Consider the following 18,860-nt stretch of genomic DNA (forward strand, 5'->3'; position numbering starts at 1 on the left):
TTATTGGCCGAGGGAGCCGGCGTACAGCTTCCGGGTCATGTGGCCAGCATGACTAAGCTGCTTCTGGCAAAACAGAGCAGAGCACGGAAATGCCGTTTACCTTCCCGCCGGAGTGGTACCTATTTATCTACTTGCACTTTGACATGCTTTCAAACTGATAGGTTGGCAGAAGATAGTAGACTTATTATAAGTTATTTTAAATTTAAGTCAAGTCTGCTGCAACTGGATTTCTGATGGACAGGGCCAATCCTGAATGTATTGGATTTGTGACCGTTCTCCTCATCTGCCTTCAGTAGCAGTAAAATCTCTGCTGGATGAAGTATTAATTGCCTCTATTTTTGTTTTTGTTTTAAATAATTTTTATTAACCGACCAATCAAATCAAATCAAATCAAATCACATCACATAAATTCCAAATTACAAAGCCGAATTTTAAATTTTGTTGAGGGGACCCATATTTCAAGATCCGAAGGGGGATTCTGATCATCTTCTTGCTACTGCGTTAATGTCCGAATCAGTCCAAACAAAGTTCATAATTCTATCCAGTCTTATCTTGCTGTTTCCGCATCTCATCTTGTTCGTATATTTTCTCTTTTTTCTTAATGATCTCTTCTGATAATCTCCTTAAGCCGATAAACACCAATAATAATCCTGTGTGAATTTTCCGTTCATCCAATCCTCAAATCGAGATGGTTTCCATATATCATCGCATTCATAAATAACATCGCTCTTTCCATCATTAATCACAGAACTGTCATTCTTAAGTCCCTCTGAGAAGTTTCACCCACAGTATAAAAACAGCTCTATTTCTCTATTTCTCCTCCCAGACTTAAGTCCTCCGACAGAACTTCCCAATACGGCGACAGTATTTTTAACTGCGTCATTCCAAAGCCCTTATACATTCCACGCTCTTCTTAAAGCATGCTTTGGTTAGAAAGTTTATCTCCACACAGACATAAATCCACAGCTTAAGTCCTTCAAACGGTATTTCTGACTTGTGAGGGGGGGATTCTTGTTTAATCACATAGAGGAAAGAAAGGAAAGTTTTCCCCCCCTCCCCCATACAGTCCTTTTGCCATACCGAGTCTTGGTGTGTCTTCATCTGGTTAATTCTTGTTCTTCCGACTCGTCTCGTTTATCAGAGATCTCTTCTGTTAGCAGTCTTTACTCCCCCTCCTTCCTTGAAATATGTGCATTCGCTTCATCCTAATCGTTTCTTTTGAAGTTCTTGCAGCTAGAGGCGCGGATCAGAGGCAGCGTCCAGGAGCGCCGATATCCACAGAAGGGCATTCTGCCTAGTGCCCCCATCCCCTCAAATTCGGGGGTGGTATAGGGCACAGCAGGCAAGGGCAGCCCCCCCCACAATCCGGGGGCGGGGGTAGGGAGGCTATTACTCCCATCACAGCCTCCAAATTACCTCGTGTGGGTCGGAGAGATGTTATTGTCAGCCATCTTCTGATGCGCCCCTAGCGGCCCCTGTATTAATTGCCTCTGGTCTATTTTTTGGGAATCGTGCAACATGTTTAGGTTTCTACGCTGCTAACTGTACACTGGAATCTACTCTGGATCAATATTGAGTAGAATTTAGATGACACATTCCTCCGCTGTCTCCTGAGACAGACGGATGCCAGGAATAGTATTCTGCAACGCCTTGCTGATGCAATGATAGTACATTGGTGCTTGGATTATACTGGGCCATCCGCACATTGTTCTGCTTTATGAGCAGTTCTGCGATGCTTCCCAGGGGCGTCGCTGACATCCGCAGAGGCCCTCCCGCACTGCGGCACAACGAAAGCAGGACAAAAAACCCCCCAAACAAGAACACAGCTGTATAAACAAAGCTCTTTCCTTTATCAGTCCGTGACGCCTAATGAATGGCCTTGTCAGTTCCAAAGTGGAGCAGGGATGACACATCTGGGTCTTATCTTACGTCCTGACCACACTGACGCACAGACCTTGTCAGCCCCCCGGGAATGGCGCCAGGAGTGCTCTTAGAGTTGGTGACCTTCTTACCCCAAAATAAGGAATACAGGAACACCCTTTTATGGTTAAGATTACAGGAGCAGGAACATCTGTGATGTCAACTTACGTGTATAAGCTTATGTGGCTGGATTCCTGGGGAAGGGGGGAGAGGGTGCCTGGAGGATATATATACTGTATGCAATTTCTCTTGCTTTTGTGCTTGCTGTGAACCGATTCACGAAGCCTTCTGCTATCCAGAGAGCAGAATAAACTCTTTCTCTGAACCAAACCTCGGTATCATTTGACTCCTTCCTCCCTGTCCTGGGAGCAATGCTCACCCTACCAATCGGTAAAGTCTAATAAGGCTACAGTAGGATTTCTGAAAAAAGCAATGGGCTCTGCAGTGACGGGAAGCAACGCGCGATGAATGCATATGCAGTGATCGCAATGGGACTACTCTGAGGGAAACAAGCAACTGGTGCAAACCAATGCACTCTGGTCTCCTCTGCAAATTAAGCTCTCCGAAAATTCTGTCCCCCAGGGCCCACCTTTTCCCCCATGCCCATAGACCTAGAACGGAGTCAAGAGGTGACCCGCCCAACAGCTGCTGCGTCACGACGCCCGTACCTTGACATCCCAGTTCACCACTTTGTGCCCAGTCAGCCTCCCGTCAAAGAAGTGGTTTGGGGAAAGGTCCAGGCAGATGTTGTTCTTGCAGGCCTAGAAAGTCACACGAGAGGAAGGAGAAGTGGAAATTTAAGTATAAATCTCTTGGTGGGGGAATTCACAGACTTGGTGAAAGAGGACACGTCCAATCATGTGGAATAATAATAATAATAATAATAATAATAATAATAATAATAATATATGATTTATACTCTGCCCATCTAGCTGGGTTTCCCCAGCCACTCTGGGCGGCTTCCAGCAAAATATGAAAACACAACAATTCATCAAATATTAAAAACTTCCCTAAACAGGGCTGCCTTCAGATGTCTTCTAAAAGTCAGAGAGTTGTTTATCTCCTTGACATCTGATGGGAAGCGCGTTCCACAGGGTGGGCGCCACTACCGAGAAGGCCCTCTGCCTGGTCCCCTGTAACCTCGCTTCGTGCAGTGAGGGAACCGCCAGAAGGCCCTCGGAGCTGGACCTCCGTGTCCAGGCAGAACGATGGGGGTGGAGACGCTCCTTCAGGTATACTGGGCCGAGGCCGTTTAGGGCTTGAAAGGTCAGCACCAACACTTTGAATTGTGCCTGGAAACGTCCTGGGCGCAAATGTTGGTGTTTCAGGACCAGTGTTATATGGTCTCAGCGGCCGCTCCCAGTCTAGCTTCTGCATTCTGGATTAGTTGTAGTTTCTGGGTTACCTTCAAAAGTAGCCCCACGTAGAGCGCATTGCAGTAGTCCAAGCGAGAGGTAACTAGAGCATGCACCGCTCTGGCGAGACAGTCTGTGGGCAGGTAAGGTCTCATCCTGCGTACCAGATGGAGCTGGCAGACAGCTGCCCTGGACACAGAATTAACGTGCGCCTCCATGGACAGCTGTGAGTCCAAAATGACTCCCAGGCTGCGCACCTTAGGGCTTGTACAGCAGCCCCTGTCGGTTCTTAGAGAGGGCTGAGGGATGCTCCTGCCTTGACGCTCACCTGTGGCGTGTAATACAGCAGCAATTTGCTGCCGAGCTCCAGGAAATCCCCCTCCAGCTTAAAGGGCGACGTCACATTTGGCCCCGAGGAGTAGAGTGTCTTCACTTGAGCCGGCTGGAGGACTTCGTAGAAGATGGAGACGGAGCCCAGGTGACCCTCCAGGGAGGTGGGAACCCCCCACTCCGTGTCCTGGCTGCCGGCCACCGTGACCGAAACCACGCCTTCCCGGGGGGGCTGCGGGGGGATGGGCGTCCAGGCGTGGGGGGCCAGGGAGGCCGGGAAAGATTGGGAGCGGTTGAGGGAGGGGTGGGATGGGAAGCCCAGGTCCGGCGAGTGGGACGGGGAGGGGTGGACGGCGGAGGTGGTGGTGGTCCGGTGGCCAGCTGAGCCGATGCAGCAGGAGGTGAATGACTAGGAGAGAAGATTTGCAAAAAATAAAATAAATAAATAGGTATATTTGCACGTAGAGCATCATTTTTGCTCCAGCCTCGTTGCAAACGAGCCAGTACCCTTTGTAATGTCAAATGAGTCTGTTAAGGTGTTGTTCACAATTAATTTTGCTTTCTGCTCTGAGTAAATTTCCTCAATTCCTCTTAAAAAGGTGCCACAGATCCCCATCTTTTCTATACTCTTCTTCATAAATGACCAGGATACATTATCAAATGCTTTTTCAGCATTGATGAACATCAGTATGGCTGGCTTATCATTTCTTACTTCCAGGTATTCCAATATATTAATAATATGTCTCACATTATCCTTCAATTGCCTACCTGGCAAGAAACCTCCCTGGTCTTTATGAATTAAATCATTTAATATTGTCTTTGTTTTCATGTTTGAGTTGGGTGGGTGGGTGTTTTGGATCAGGTTTGCCATATTGATTTGCATGCCGTTGGTGGATTTTTGTCATTGTCTTGTTGGGCTGTGTATGTGATAAAGGGGAGCCATACCGGGGTGAAGGCGTCCTCTTCTGTTTGTCCCTGTGTCAGTTTCAGTTTATTGGTTACAGTCTGAATATGTTGTTGTCCCCCCATCCCCACCAGCATAATTACGGTTCCCTCAAAGCAGGAGGGGTTGCAGAAAGAGCCTCTACCTCGCCCAGGGAGGGGAACCGCAGTTGAGCCGTCTTCCGGAGTTCCCCATCCACATAGATGTTCACGAGGTTCTGGCCGAAGGGACGGCGGCCCGTGATGTGGACGACATCAACGCAGTGCTGTTTTTTTTGGGGGGGGGAGAGAGTGGAAGGAGACGTTTATGGGTCAATCGAGCAGCATATTCCACTCAAACAGCACCTGCGCAGTTCAGTACACTGGTATCTTGGTTCTCAAACTTACCATATTTTTCGCTCCATAAGAAGAGAAGGAGAGTTTGGATTTGATATCCCACTTTATCACTACCCAAAGGAGTCTCAAAGCGGCTAACATTCTCCTTTCCCTTCCTCCCCCACAACAAACACTCTGTGAGGTGAGTGGGGCTGAGAGACTTCAGAGGAGTGTGACTGGCCCAAGGTCATCCAGCAGCTGCATGTGGAGGAGTGGAGACGCGAACCCGGTTCACCAGATTACGAGTCCACCGCTCTTAACCACTACACCACGCTGGCTCCCATAGAGAATAAGCGTCACAAAGCTATGTTTTGGGTTTGTTTGTTTTTTTCAGTGCAATGGATCTGAATTTCCTTCTATCTTATGCAAAAAATCCCAAACCTCAGTTTAGCCAGGGGAAGGCCTATAGCCATGTTCTGAAATTATTGACGACAGTTCATTTTTTGTTGCTCAACCAATTTTATTGCCTGTCTATAACCTACAGGCTTCAAAGCTAACCAGAGTAACATGCGTGGTCCAGATAATTCGCTCTTGACTCAGAGTGAGATTGTGTGTCTCTGTGTGTCTCTCTCTCGGTGTGTGTCTGTATTTCTGCTGCCTATGGTTCTGGAGGAGACTCTTGAGAGTCCCACGGACTGCAAGAAGATCAAACCTATCCATTCTGAAGGAAATCAGCCCTGAGTGCTCACTGGAAGGACAGATCCTGAAGCTGAGGCTCCAAGACTTTGGCCACCTCATGAGAAGAGAAGACTCCCTGGAAAAGACCCTGATGTTGGGAAAGGTGGAGGGCACAAGGAGAAGGGGACAACAGAGGACGAGATGGTTGGACAGTGTTCTCGAAGCGACCAGCATGAGTTTGACCAAACTGCGGGAGGCAGTGGAAGACAGGAGTGCCTGCCGTGCTCTGGTCCAGGGGGTCACAAAGAGGCGGACACAACTAAACGACTAAACAACAACAACAACACCACACTGGCTCTCATAAAAGGCACACTCCCCCCCAAAAAGTAAGGGGAAATGTCTGTGCATCTTATGGAGCGAATGCACTGGATGGCAGAGGGATCCCTCGGCTGCCGCTGCAGTTGCAAGCTGAGGGATGCCTCCGCAGCCGGAGCCATGGCTCCCATCCGTCGCTCGCTGTGAAGCCAGCTCTCACTTTTCTTGCTTTGCGATGACCAGGGAGAAGAGTCGGTGGAAGAAGATTGGAAGAAATTCAAAGACTATTTACAGAAATACTGCAAAATTAATGAATGTTAGAATGAGGTTGGATTGAAATTAAATGGTTTCTAGCTATACAGGCTTTAAAGTTATATATAGATTAAGATTAAGGATTAGGAATAAAAAGGTTAAAAGAATGGAAAATTGGCTATTAATAGATAAAAATTTAATGTTATATTATATTAAGATTAAGGATTGGGATTAAAAAAGAGGGAAAGGAATTGCTGGACAAATAAACTAAATTGGAATACAAAAGAGGGAGGTATGAGGAGGTCCAGAAAATAAGTAAATTCAAAAGTAGTAATGAAAAGATAGAATTGTTTTTAACTGTTTTTTTCCTCTTTTTATTTTATTCTTAAATTTTGTATTTTGTATTGTGTATTTTTCTTTTTACTGTTAAATTCTCTTTTATTGATGTGTTTCTTTTTATCTGAAACTTTAATAAATATCATTTAAAAAATAAAATAAAGCGAGAGCTGCGGAGAGCGTGTCAGCGGCTCTTGCTCTGCTGGCTTTACAATGAGCCAGAAGGAGGGACGGACAGCAGCCCCTTCCGCCCCTCTTCCCAGCTGACTGTAATTCAAGCCTACACAGCTCCTGTCCCGGCGTCTCGTCCTCATCCTTTTGCTCTGGTTCCGGCGTCACCTCAGAGGCGAGGCAAGGCAGCTGCCTGCCACAGGCACGCACAAATGTGAGCTCTCCCTCCATCCCCTCCTCCATCCCGCTCGCTGTTTTGGCTTGTGCCATAGCCGCCCGCAACCCGTTCGGCAGGGAGAGGTTGCGCTCAGCCTGTAGGCTGCTCTTTGGGGCTGGGGGGGAAATAAGATTTTTTTTTTCGATTTCCCCCTCTAAAAACTAGGTGCGCCCTATGGTCTGGTGAGCATATGGAGCGAAAAATATGGCATTTTCCCCCTTGTTTTCCTCCTCTAAAAACTTACAGACATTCTGCTTTACTCTGACAACACCAAGAAACAGCAAAGCTCAGCTTCTTCATGGCTCTCATTTACAGTGGAACGTATCTCACATTTACACCGATAATCCCAATAGGGGCACAGAGGCAGGATTATGGGTTGTGGCCAGGTCTGCTCCAGCCCCTTACTCACCCAGGCTGCATCATTGAACGGAAACTCTTGCAGGGCCACCGTCATGTACTCCTTTTTGGTGCAGACAGCCACCACCAGCGTCCCGTCGGCTGTGAAGAAGGCCTCAAAGCCCGTCCCGTTGGTGGTGAAGAAGCTGGGGGGGTTGAAGGACAGGGTAGCTTACAAGCTGGCCGGATGGATTTCTCCCTTGCTCACAGGAGCCACACTGAGACCCAGTGCCGGATTTACGTATAAGCTAAACAAGCTATAGCTTAGAGCCCAAAAAAATGTAAATGGAAAAAAACAACAACTGGATGTACATTTCCAAAATATGAGATAAAAAACAAATAAAATGAAACCTACACCATTTTAAGTTAGAGCTTAATAATTATTTCACTATTAATATATTCCTTCTTAATTGTATTTCAGTTCAGCAATTACTTGGATAAAATGCATATTTTGTTCTGTGCAAATGGCTTTAGATTCCCTGTTTAGGGAAGCTTTTAATGTTTGACGGTCTATTGTATTTTAATATTTTGTTGGAAGTCGCCCGGAGTGGCTGGGGAAACCCAGCAAGATGAGCGGGGTATGTATAAATAAATAAATAAATAAATAATAACAACAGCAACAATAATAATTATTTCCATAATTTACCATACAGCATATATTCAACAGTGACAATTTGTTGTTGACGAAGGACAGCTGGACATATAAAGGGCCCCATTACCTTCAGTGGCTTAGGGCACCATCAAACCTAAATCCAGCCCTGCTGAGACCCTCACATCAAGGGCACCAGCCATCCAAAACAAGTAGCGTAAGTCCACAGAACGCCAACCCCGTGCTGCCAGAACAGCAAGGGTAGCACACAGGAGAATATGAAAAAAGTTTCCCAAAGCTGTTTTTCAAAGATTGAACTGGATGAGATGTTCTTCAACGGGTCTTGAGTTGGAAACACAAAGCCGTATGCATCATTGGACTTACGCTACTTGTTGAACGGTTCATTTATCCAGTCTGTATTATGTTTACTGCACATATAACTTGTTAAGATAGAGTTGTACATTTATCCACTCCATGTTTACAGTATCTCCAGGCTTTGTCTTGCACATGGCACCACAGTATGCTTGCTGTTTGAATGGTTACAAGTCTATCTCTTTTCTAGCTATTATTCTAGTAAATTTGGTTTTATACTTATAAGCCAGTTTGTGGTGGTGTGGTTTTGTTGTTTTATTATTACTGTCACAACATTTGATACTTTGTGTATATACCCTATCTGCATAACCTAGCAATTTTAAAATATAGACGTGTTTTGACTCTTGCAGGATTGAATGTATTGCCCCTGGCTGTACTTGAGGGCCGATTCCAACAGATTCCACACGGAAAGCGCTTATGTCCCTGTGGAGATGACAGAACCGAATCGGCACACACCCTTCTGGCTTGCACTCTTTATAAAGACTTGAGGAATGAGATTATCACCCCTCTTTTATTGTCCATTCTGGGTCGCCCAACCACTGCCACAGTGTCCTTTCTCTTGGCAGATCAAGATGAGCAGGTGACAGCAAAGGCTGCAAGGTTTTTAGCCGGGGCAATCAGAATAAGAGCCACTATTTGACTATTGATTCAAAACTCCTAAGATGTATTTTATATACAGTCATATACAGTCATACCTCGTGTTGCGTTTGCTTCAGGTTGAGCGTTTTCAGGTTGCGTCCTGTGGCAACCCAGAAGTACCAGAAAGGGTTACTTCCGGGTTTCACCGCTCGCGCATGCACAGAGACTCAAAATGACGTCACGTGCATGCGCAGAAGCAGTGAATCACAACCCGCAGACGCGGGTTGCATTCTGCTCATGTTGCGAATGGGGCTCCAGAACGGATCCCGTTCACAACCAGAGGTACCACTGTACAGAGGTACCACTGTACAGTGGTACCTCGGGTTAAGTACTTAATTCGTTCCGGAGGTCCGTTCTTAACCTGAAACTGTTCTTAACCTGAAGCACCACTTTAGCTAACGGGGCCTCCTTCTGCTGCCGCCGCGCGATTTCTGTTCTCATCCTGAAGCAAAGTTCTTAACCTGAAGCACTATTTCTGGGTTAGCGGAATCTGTAACCTGAAGCGTATGTAACCTGAAGCGTATGTAACCCGAGGTACCACTGTAATTGACTTTCCATTTCTATTCTTTGTATATTGTACTGTTGTTTTATTGCTATGGCCGATGGCTGACGCAAATTCATTCATTCAATCCGCCCCCACCCGAACCTGAAGCGTAATCCGAGTAAAAAACGATTTTTCACAGTGTTTTCATTGTACGCCTTGTTTCTATTTTTCCGCAACCTAGCAGCTAGTACAGTGGTACCTCGGGTTAAGTACTTAATTCGTTCCGGAGGTCCGTTCTTAACCTGAAACTGTTCTTAACCTGAAGCACCACTTTAGCTAATGGGGCCTCCTGCTGCTGCCGCTGCGTGATTTCTGTTCTCATCCTGAAGCAAAGTTCTTAACCTGAAGCACTATTTCTGGGTTAGCGGAATCTGTAACCTGAAGCGTATGTAACCTGAAGCGTATGTAACCCGAGGTATCCCTGTATTTGACTATTGATTCAAAACTCCTAAAATGTATTTTATATACCGTATTTTTCGCTCTATAAGACGCACCAGACCACAAGATGCACCTAGTTTTTGGAGGAGGAAAACAAGAAAAAAAATATTCTGAATCTCAGAAGCCAGAACAGCAAGAGGGATCACTGCGCACCGATCCTTCTTGCTGTTCTGGCTTCTGGGATAGCTGCGCAGCCTGCATTCACTCCATAAGATGCACACACATTTCCCCTTACTTTTTAGGAGGGAAAAAGTGAGTCTTATAGAGCAAAAAATACGGTAATTAACTTTTCATTTCTATTCTTTGTATATCGTACTGTTGCTTTATCGCTATGGCCAATGGCTGACGCAAATAAAGATTCATTCATTCATTCATTCGGCCCCCACCCGAACCCAGCCAGATTTCCGCTGCCCCCTTCCCCTTCTCGACCGACCTGTACAGCTGTTTCCGCTTCAGCCTGGCCGCTTCCTCAGGAAAGTCCTTGGCCTCTTCGATGAGGCACACCCAGGCGTGGAAGGCGAAGCCGCTCCCGGGCCACTTCTGGATGGAAGGCACCATAATCCCCGCCATGCTGGGCGTGAGGTCGAAATACTGCAGCGCTCGCTCGGCGCCATCTTTCCTGGCCATCCCAGAGAGGGCCCGGATGACTTGGACGGTGTAGGGGTGAGGCCCCTTGCCCTGCTCGGTCCGGAGGAGCTTCAGGAGCTGCTTCAGTTCCCCCGGCCGGATGGAGAGGCCGCCCAAGACCTGTTGCCAGATAGGTTGGCAAAAATGAAAAAAAACAGGTGATAAGTGTTGGAGGTGTAATAGCATGACTGGAACATTAAACCACATGTGGTGGTCATGTCCGGAAATTAAGAAATACTGGAATATGATACATGAGGAAATTAAAAAGCTAATAAAAACATCACATAATAAAAGAGCAGAATCATACTTATTAGGAATTTTGAATGGTGACGTCCCGAATAACAAAATTAATATTTGACCTGCACGCGACAACAGCAGCCAGAATGTTAATAGCCAATAATTGGAAAGGGAATTACGTCCCAACCAAAGAAGAACGGCTGAATAAATTGTGTGAATACTTGGAATTAGCAAAGCTGACTGATTTGATAAGACAAAAACCAAAAATAAAATTCAGAAACAACGGAAATGTTTAAATGATTACTTATGTAGACAAAGATTAAGTGAAAAGTGTTGGTTGTGTTTAGAATAGATATATGAAAGATTTAGAAAACTCATTGATTAGAATATTTGTATGAGACTGTATGGGAAAAATATGGAATAAGAGATACAATTTTGCTTAAATGTGTATATAGGAAGTGCAGTGTAAGCGATGGAACTCTATCAATGAAATTTTATTATTGAGATATTTGAAGAATAAATTTTGAAGAAATTTTCCAACTTTTCTTCTTCCAATTTTTCTTCTTATTATTTCTTTTTCTTTTCTTCCTTTTTTCTTTTTTGTTCTTTTTTAATATATGTTTGCTTATCTGAAATATATATGTATGTATGTATGTATGTATGCATGCATGTACCGTATTTTTCGCTCTATAGGACGCACTTTTTCCCTCCTAAAAAGCAAGGGAAAATGTGTGTGCGTCTTATGGAGCGAATGCAGGGGGGAGGCAGGAGGGAAAAGCCCCCAAGAGCCCCACACAAGCCCCGTGCGGCTCTTGTGGGCTTTTCCCCAGGAGGGAGAAGGGACTGACTGGCCGCATCAGTCCCTTTTCCCACCTCCCAGAAAAGCCAATAGAAGCCGCGCAGCCCCTTTAAAGAGCACGCGGCTTCTGCGGGCTTTTCCCTGAGGAGGGAAAAGGGACTGACTGGCCGCGTCAGTCCCTTCTCCCTGCTTGTAGAAAAGCCCGAAGGAGCCGTGTGCTCCTTAAAGGGTGCGCGGCTCCTGTGGGCTTTTATGGGAGATGGGGGAATTCCCCCACCTCCCGCAAAAGCAGGGAGAAGGTCTGGGAGAAGCGCACAGGCTGCGTGCAGCCTGTCCGCTGCGTGCAGCCTGTCCGCTGCTCCCAGAGCTGGGGGGGGGGGGGGAATCATATTTTTTCCCTTGATTTTCCCCTCTGAAAACTAGGTGCACCCTATGGAGCGAAAAATACTGTATGTATTTGCAGTATTTTGCTTGTATTTTGTAATAATTACGTCAAATAAAATTTAATAAGAACAATAACAATAAAGACCTGCAGGAGGTAGAGGAGGTTCTCGGAGCATTTGGGGTCCAGTTCCTGCCCCGTGGCACAGAGGGCATCCAGCAGGCAGCTCACTATCCCTGCCTTGACGCAGGTGGTACGGCTCTGCAGGGAAGCGTCGCAAATCTTCTTGAGCCACTCAGAGAGGAAGATCTGGAGCTCCCGGGACTTCAGCTCTGGGATCCACATGATCAGGATCAAAAGGGGCTGCTCGTTGTGGATCAGGCGTGCGGGGCAAGAGCTGTGGTCGCCTTCGACGGCCTGAAGTGGGGGGAAGAGTCATGTTGTAATCATTTTTTTAAAAAATAATATTTTTTATTAAATTTTCTGTTTTACAATTTAAAATACAGTCGTGCCTTGGAAGTCAAACGGAATCCGTTCCGGAAGTTTGTTCAACTTCCAAAACGTTCAAAAACCAAATAGCAGCTTCCTGCAGCCAATCAGAAGCCGTGTCGGACGTCCGGGTTCCAAAGAACGCTCAAAAACCGGAACGATCACTTCCGGTTTTCGATTGTCCGTGAGCCAAAACATTAGACTCCCGAGGCGTTTGAAAACCAAGGTACGACTGTAATACACCCAAGTAGTCAATACTGGTTCTCATTAACCTAATGTCAGCAGCTATTTTGCAACTGTATGTAGCAGAAATAATGCGAGGTATTTAAATACTGACAATTCAATTTAAGAAAAGCTCATTAATTCATTTCCCCTTTCTTTCTTTAATGAGCATCTTTATACTGTGTAAGAAGTGATAATTTTCTCTCTTTATAATTCCATCTGTGTACTCTTATATCGTTGTTTGTAGCCCTGTCGGACATTTGGCTTCCAAGAGAACAGTCAAAAACCAGAACACTCACTTCCGTGTCTGTGGAGCCAAAATGTTCAGGAACTAAGCTGTTTGACTTCCAAGGTACGACTGTACTCATTTAAACATCCTTAAAATACCAATGACTTCCCTTCCTCTCTTTCCATGGTTCATTTTGCATAACAAAAATCCCTGCATATTTTACGAACACTAAAACATTCAGCATTCCATTATTGCACCCATCAAAACTTATTTACAGTGGTACCTTGGGTTAAGTACTTAATTCGTTCTGGAGGTCTGTTCTTAACCTGAAACTGTTCTGAACCTGAAGCACCACTTTAGCTAATGGGGCCTCCTGCTGCTGCCGGACCAACGGAGCACGATTTCTGTTCTCATCCTGAAGCAAAGTTCTTAACCCAAGGTAATATTTCTGGGTTAGCGGAGTCTGTAACCTGAAGCGTATGTAACCTGAGGTACCACTGTAATTATTACTGTAATTATCCCCGCCGCGGGGATTCGAACCACCAACCTTCTGATCGGCAAGTCCTAGGCTCTGTGGTTTAGCCCACAGCGCCACCCGCGTCCCAACCTGGAGGTAGACTGTCTGAATTGTGCATTGCTTTCTGAATTGTGCATTGCTTTCTAACGATTTGTTGGATCTCTGGACCGTAATAAAGATTGATTGATTGATATTACGCCTTTCATGCAACTGAACTCTGGACAGATCCTGCTTAGCTCTGCCAACATGCTGGCAGATTTTAATTCTCTCTTGTCAAAAAGATCTCACCATGTTGAGGAGTTCCTGCAGCAGTTTCTTGGTCGGCTGACTCTGGCTCTTCAGAACTTCATATAAGTGGGAATAGCCAATCCTTTCTTTGAACACCTCCTGAAAAATGCAGGCAGCCGTTAAGGATTAGCGAGAGCAGATCACGCCATTAGTTCCCGAATTCCCACCCAAAGCAAACTGGGGAGGGGGAATTGGAGAGAGGGGGCTTGAACTTTTCTATTCTGCTTCAAGTACGATTTGGGATTTCTCGTTCCGTTACCCTGACTTCCACGTACGCATTTGCCGGGAGCTTATGTGATTAAGAAACAACATGAAAACAGCGCAGAATTCATCTGGCCAAGGCAAAGTGGGTGAACAGCGATTTGTTTCGTGTTTGAGCTCTTTATTAGGCAGCAAAAATTATATCCTGGCTTGATTGTAACCAAACCCCTCTAAGGGGTTTACAGGAAGTGTTGAAATTGTCAGTGAAAACAAATACTTCTAAACATTTAAATGAGCGTTCAGATTAACAGATTTGAACGTGCAAGCATCTACGTGTTTGGGCTTTATGCGGCAGCTGTAGCAGGGCTAAGTCTACAGATCAAATTGGTCAGATGGTTGCAAAAGGGGTAAGGCAATCCCACAAGCTTTCAGCATGAAGACTGTTCAAAGATTAAACAAAACACAAAAAGAGTGTCAAGTTCAGTTAAAGCTAAAGAAGTCAGTGGGATAAAATCAGCGTAAAGTCGGAAAGTCCCAACTCAAAATAGAGATCTTAGTTGCTTTTCGTGTTTTGGTTTGTGGCACGTATGAATAATAAAGTGAGCATTCAGATCTAGGTAGGAAATATTGTGGGGTATTAAGAGAAATAGATCATCCATCTCCAGCCAGCCTAGAGTTTAGGACTTCGGAAGAACTTTACAAAAGTTCAAACGCAAAACACACCGCCCACTTTCAAAACGGCCAACGCTTGGAGCAGACCCACATAAATTACCGTATTTTTTGCTCTATAAGACTCACTTTTTCCCTCTTAAAAAGTAAGGGGAAATGTGTTTGCGTCTTATGGCGCGAATGCAGGCTGCGCAGCTATCACAGAAGCCAGAACAGCAAGAGGGATCGCTGCTTTCACTGCACAGTGATCCCTCTTGCTGTTCTGGCTTCTGAGATTCAGAATATTTTTTTTCTTGTTTTCCTCCTCCAAAAACTAGGTTCGTCTTGTGGTCTGGTGCGTCTTATAGAGCGAAAAATATGGTAACTTGGGTCCCTTCATTTGAATGGGTCTATTCTGAGTATATTCTAGTTCAGGCATAGGCAAACTCGGCCCTCCAGATGTTTTTGAGACTACAATTCCCATCATCCCTGACCACTGGTTCTGTTAGCTAGGGATGATAGGAGTTGTAGTCCCAAAACATCTGGAGGACTGGAGTTTGCCTATGCCTGATCTAGTTGAACACAACCCTATCTTTTTAGGTTCCTAGACGCTGACTCTATTCTACAAACCCCATATCAGAATCTTAAACGAGAATTTATCTGAGACTCCAGACCCGAATTGGGCGGGACACCCCAGAATTACAGAAGGCACCCCAGCTTTTGGATGTCCCATTTTGGATCTCGTGAAAGCACGGCCCCGAAAGACGGGCGTCCCAGTTTTCCTCTGCGGGATGTTGGTGGGTGTGAGACTCTAATCACATCTTCGTTTAAATAATCTTGTTAAAGGAAAGAGGATAATTCCTCCACTCGCTGCCAGCAGTGTTATCTCAAGCAAATGTACTTCCCCCAAGGAAATACACAGGCAGGTAACTGGTGGGGAATTTGGTACCGCACACAACATTTTCAGGTTTCTAGCTCTCATGATTCAAGGAAATAGATCTTGCCTTCTGCGGGTATCAAATGAAGCCACGTCTTGACAATAATATACCGAAGTGTCTTTCAAACCACATGCAGAGAGCTGTGAGAACTCAGACCTTTTTTTCTTCCTTGGACTACAAATGCATGTTTAGTAAATCTTTTAGATACTTTTCCTCTGGCAACAGGGTTGCTGAGGCTGCTACCTGTCTTCCTAGTTATCTCCCGCTTGGACTACTGCAATGCGCTCTACGTGGGGCTACCTTTGAAGGTGACCCGGAAACTACAATTAATCCAGAATGCGGCAGCTAGACTGGGGACTGGGAGTGGCTGCCAAGACCAGCAGCCAGTCCTGAAAGATCTTCATTGGCTCCCAGTACGTTTCTGGGCACAATTCAAAGTGTTGGTGCTGACCTTTAAAGCCCTAAACGGCATTGGTTCTGTATCCCCGAAGGAGCGTCTCCACCCCCATCATTCTGCCCGGACACTGAGGTCCAGCTCCGAGGGCCTTCTGGCGGTTCCCTCATTGCGAGAAGCAAAGCTACCGGGAACCAGGCAGAGGGTCTTCTCGGTAGTGGCGCCTGCCCTGTGGAACGCCCTCCCACCAGATGTCAAAGAGATAAACAACTACCGGACTTTTAGAAGACATCTGAAGGCAACCCTGTTCAGATAAGTTTTAAATGTTTGACATTTTAATGTATTTTTAATCTTTGTTGGAAGCTGCCCAGAGTGGCTGGGGAAACCCAGCCAGATGGGCGGGATACAAATAATAAATTATTATTATTATTCCTAAGTCTCCAGCTTTAGCTGTATATATTATTATTTATTGCATTCTTATCCCACTTTCTTTTCCTCCAAGGAGCTCAAGTTTGCATACATAGTTCCCTGAGAGGTAGGTGAGGCTGAGAGGCAGAGACGAGCCCACGATCACCCAGTGAGCTGCTTGGCCAAGAGGGAATTCAAACCCTGGTCTCCCAGGTCCTAGTCTGATGCTCTAACCACTGCGCCACACTGTCTCTCTTGCTGCTCACCCTGTGCTCCTTATTTTACCCAAAAAAAATTATGTTCCCAAGAGGCGAGGAATGCGTGTCCCTTACCTTGGCCGAAGGAGAGTTGCTCATGATAGATGTGAGCACTCCGATAGCGTGGATGGGAATGGCATCAGAGTTGTTGTCGAAAACCTGAAGGCGAAAAGGAAGGAGGCAGGTGAGAAATCAAGACCCAACATCTGTCTTCCTGGCAGGGTGGAAAATCTCGGCTGCGATGGGACGCCCAACTTCTGAAGCTCTCCCAAGATGGTTTCCTTTAAAGGTAAAGGTAAAGGGACCCCTGACCATTAGGTCCAGGCGCGGACGACTCTGGGGTTGCGGTGCTCATTTCGCTTTATTGGTGGAGGGAGCCGGCGTACAGCTTCTGGGTCATGTGGCCAGCATGACTAAGCCGCTTCTGGCAAACCAGAGCAGCGCACGGAAATGCCATTTACCTTCCCGCCGGAGCGGTACCTATTTATCTACTTGCACTGGCGTGCTTTCAAACTGCTAGGTTGGCAGGAGCAGGGACCGAGCAACGGGAGCTCACCCCGTCACGGGGATTCAAACTGCCGACCTTCTGATCAGCAACTCCTAGGCTCTGTGGTTTAACCCACAGCGCCACCCGTGGGCTTCCCTTACCTTACGCATACCCTTACCCTTGAGCAAATACCGTCTCGTAAGAAGACTGCAGTGGCGACTGCTGCCCTGGGTTCCTGGTTTCTGTTTAGCTCTTTGATAAGCCTAACAAGGACGCTGCAAGAATTTGATCCTCTCTGCTTTCAAGGCAGGAACATCAGCGGGTTCAAAGCAAGCGTGGAAAGCGAGGTGCTTAAATCTCATGAAGCGAAAGGAGGGTTTGGGGATGCAAACCTTCCAACTACGACATTAAGCCGCGGCACGTATCACAAAAAGCAGGCGCATTAAATTAACGTCGCAAGGCACATCAGAGGCACGAGCAAGAAAGACACTGAAAAAGAACGGCAGAGACGGTTTTATCATTGCTGCTTGCTGCCCTGGGATCCTTCAGGAAGAAAGATAAGGTAAATAAACTAAACTCTCAAAACCAGTGTTTCTGTTCTACGGCGCTAGGTATTGGTTCCCTCCCTGCGAGAAGCTAAGCTACAGGGAACCAGGCAGAGGGCCTTCTCGGTGGTGGCGCCCGCCCTGTGGAACACCCTCCCACCTGATGTCAAAAAGAACAACAACTACCAGACTTTTAGAAGATATCTGAAGGCAGCCCTGTTTAGGGAAGCTTTTAATGTCTGATGCATTACTGTATTTTAATATTTTGTTGGAAGCCGCCCAGAGTGGCTGGGGAAGCCCAGCCAGATGGGCGGGGTACTATTATTATTATTCTCTGCCCTCGATGCACTTTTTAAAGCTAGTAACTCAGTCTGTGGTACAGAAAAAGTTGAAGATCCACTGTTTGAATCCTTCGCCATGAAGGACCTGGTTCCCAATGAGTTGGTACCATTTTACTGATTTAATAATAGAATGATGCCATCGGTCATGGACGCTTCAGTTGAGATTCCTGCATTGCAGGGGTTGGACTGGATGACCTCTGGGGGTCCCTCCCAACTCTACAATTCTATGAAAGGAAGAAAAACCTCCCTATCTTCATACCATGCATACTTCCATGCAACTCTATCATACACCCGCAAAGTGCCTTCTACCCGCATATAAACTGAAAAAGGCCCATATGGTTGTTTTTAAAAACCCAAAACCCTGCACATAGAAAACTGTGAGAACCCTTTTCCTTGGCAAGCTATTTTTCTATGTGCGGGGTTTGGCGTGTGAACCAATATTCCATCATGCGAGTACCCTCCCACCTATAGTCTGAAGTGGAACAGCGTTTTCCATCTCAGTGGTATCAAGGCCTTGGTGCTCCCCTTTTGATTTGTTTTCATCAGTAATGATTATCATTTATCAGTGCTGAAAGCTGAACTTATTGTACAGTTCAATTTGTGTTTACTCTCTCTCTCTCTCTCTCTCTCTCTCTCCTTCTTCGCTGCGAGAAGCCAAGTTACAGGGAACCGGGCAGAGGGCCTTCTCGGTAGTGGCACCCGCCCTGTGGAACGCCCTCCCATCAGATGTCAAGGAAATAAACAACTACAGTCATACCTCGGGTTGATGTCGCTTCGGGTGAAGCATTTTCAGGTTGCGCTCCGCAGCTACCCGGAAGTAACAGAGCGTGTTACTTCTGGGTTTCGCCCCTCGAGCATGCGCAGACACTCAAATTGACGTCGTGCGCATGCTCGGAGGTGGCAAATCATGACCCGCGCATTCACAGACGCAGGTTGCGTTCACTTCAGGATGCGAACGGGGCTCCAGAACAGATCCCGTTCGCATCTAGAGGTACCACTGTACCAGAATTTTAGAAGACATCTGAAGGCAGCCCTGTTTAGG

General features: G+C 46.2%; 1 protein-coding gene across 9 annotated transcripts in view; it reads right to left on the reverse strand.

The window, feature by feature from the left end:
• The window catches only part of NBEAL2 (neurobeachin like 2), a 219,488-nt gene that overhangs the window by 66,684 nt on the left and 133,944 nt on the right, over nucleotides 1-18,860 (reverse strand). For all 9 annotated transcript variants that reach the window (XM_080973935.1, XM_080973933.1, XM_080973931.1 and 6 more), the window contains 8 exons: nucleotides 16,521-16,604; nucleotides 13,600-13,698; nucleotides 12,002-12,271; nucleotides 10,243-10,556; nucleotides 7,241-7,373; nucleotides 4,694-4,813; nucleotides 3,604-4,014; nucleotides 2,589-2,681 (listed from right to left, as the gene is read on the reverse strand). In XM_080973935.1, the coding sequence (XP_080830061.1) occupies nucleotides 2,589-2,681; nucleotides 3,604-4,014; nucleotides 4,694-4,813; nucleotides 7,241-7,373; nucleotides 10,243-10,556; nucleotides 12,002-12,271; nucleotides 13,600-13,698; nucleotides 16,521-16,604 (1,524 nt within the window). The remainder of the gene's footprint in view (nucleotides 1-2,588; nucleotides 2,682-3,603; nucleotides 4,015-4,693; nucleotides 4,814-7,240; nucleotides 7,374-10,242; nucleotides 10,557-12,001; nucleotides 12,272-13,599; nucleotides 13,699-16,520; nucleotides 16,605-18,860) is intronic.

This window comes from Podarcis pityusensis (assembly GCF_964106645.2).
Source record: "Podarcis pityusensis genome assembly, chromosome: 12".
Taxonomy (NCBI): domain Eukaryota; kingdom Metazoa; phylum Chordata; class Lepidosauria; order Squamata; family Lacertidae; genus Podarcis; species Podarcis pityusensis.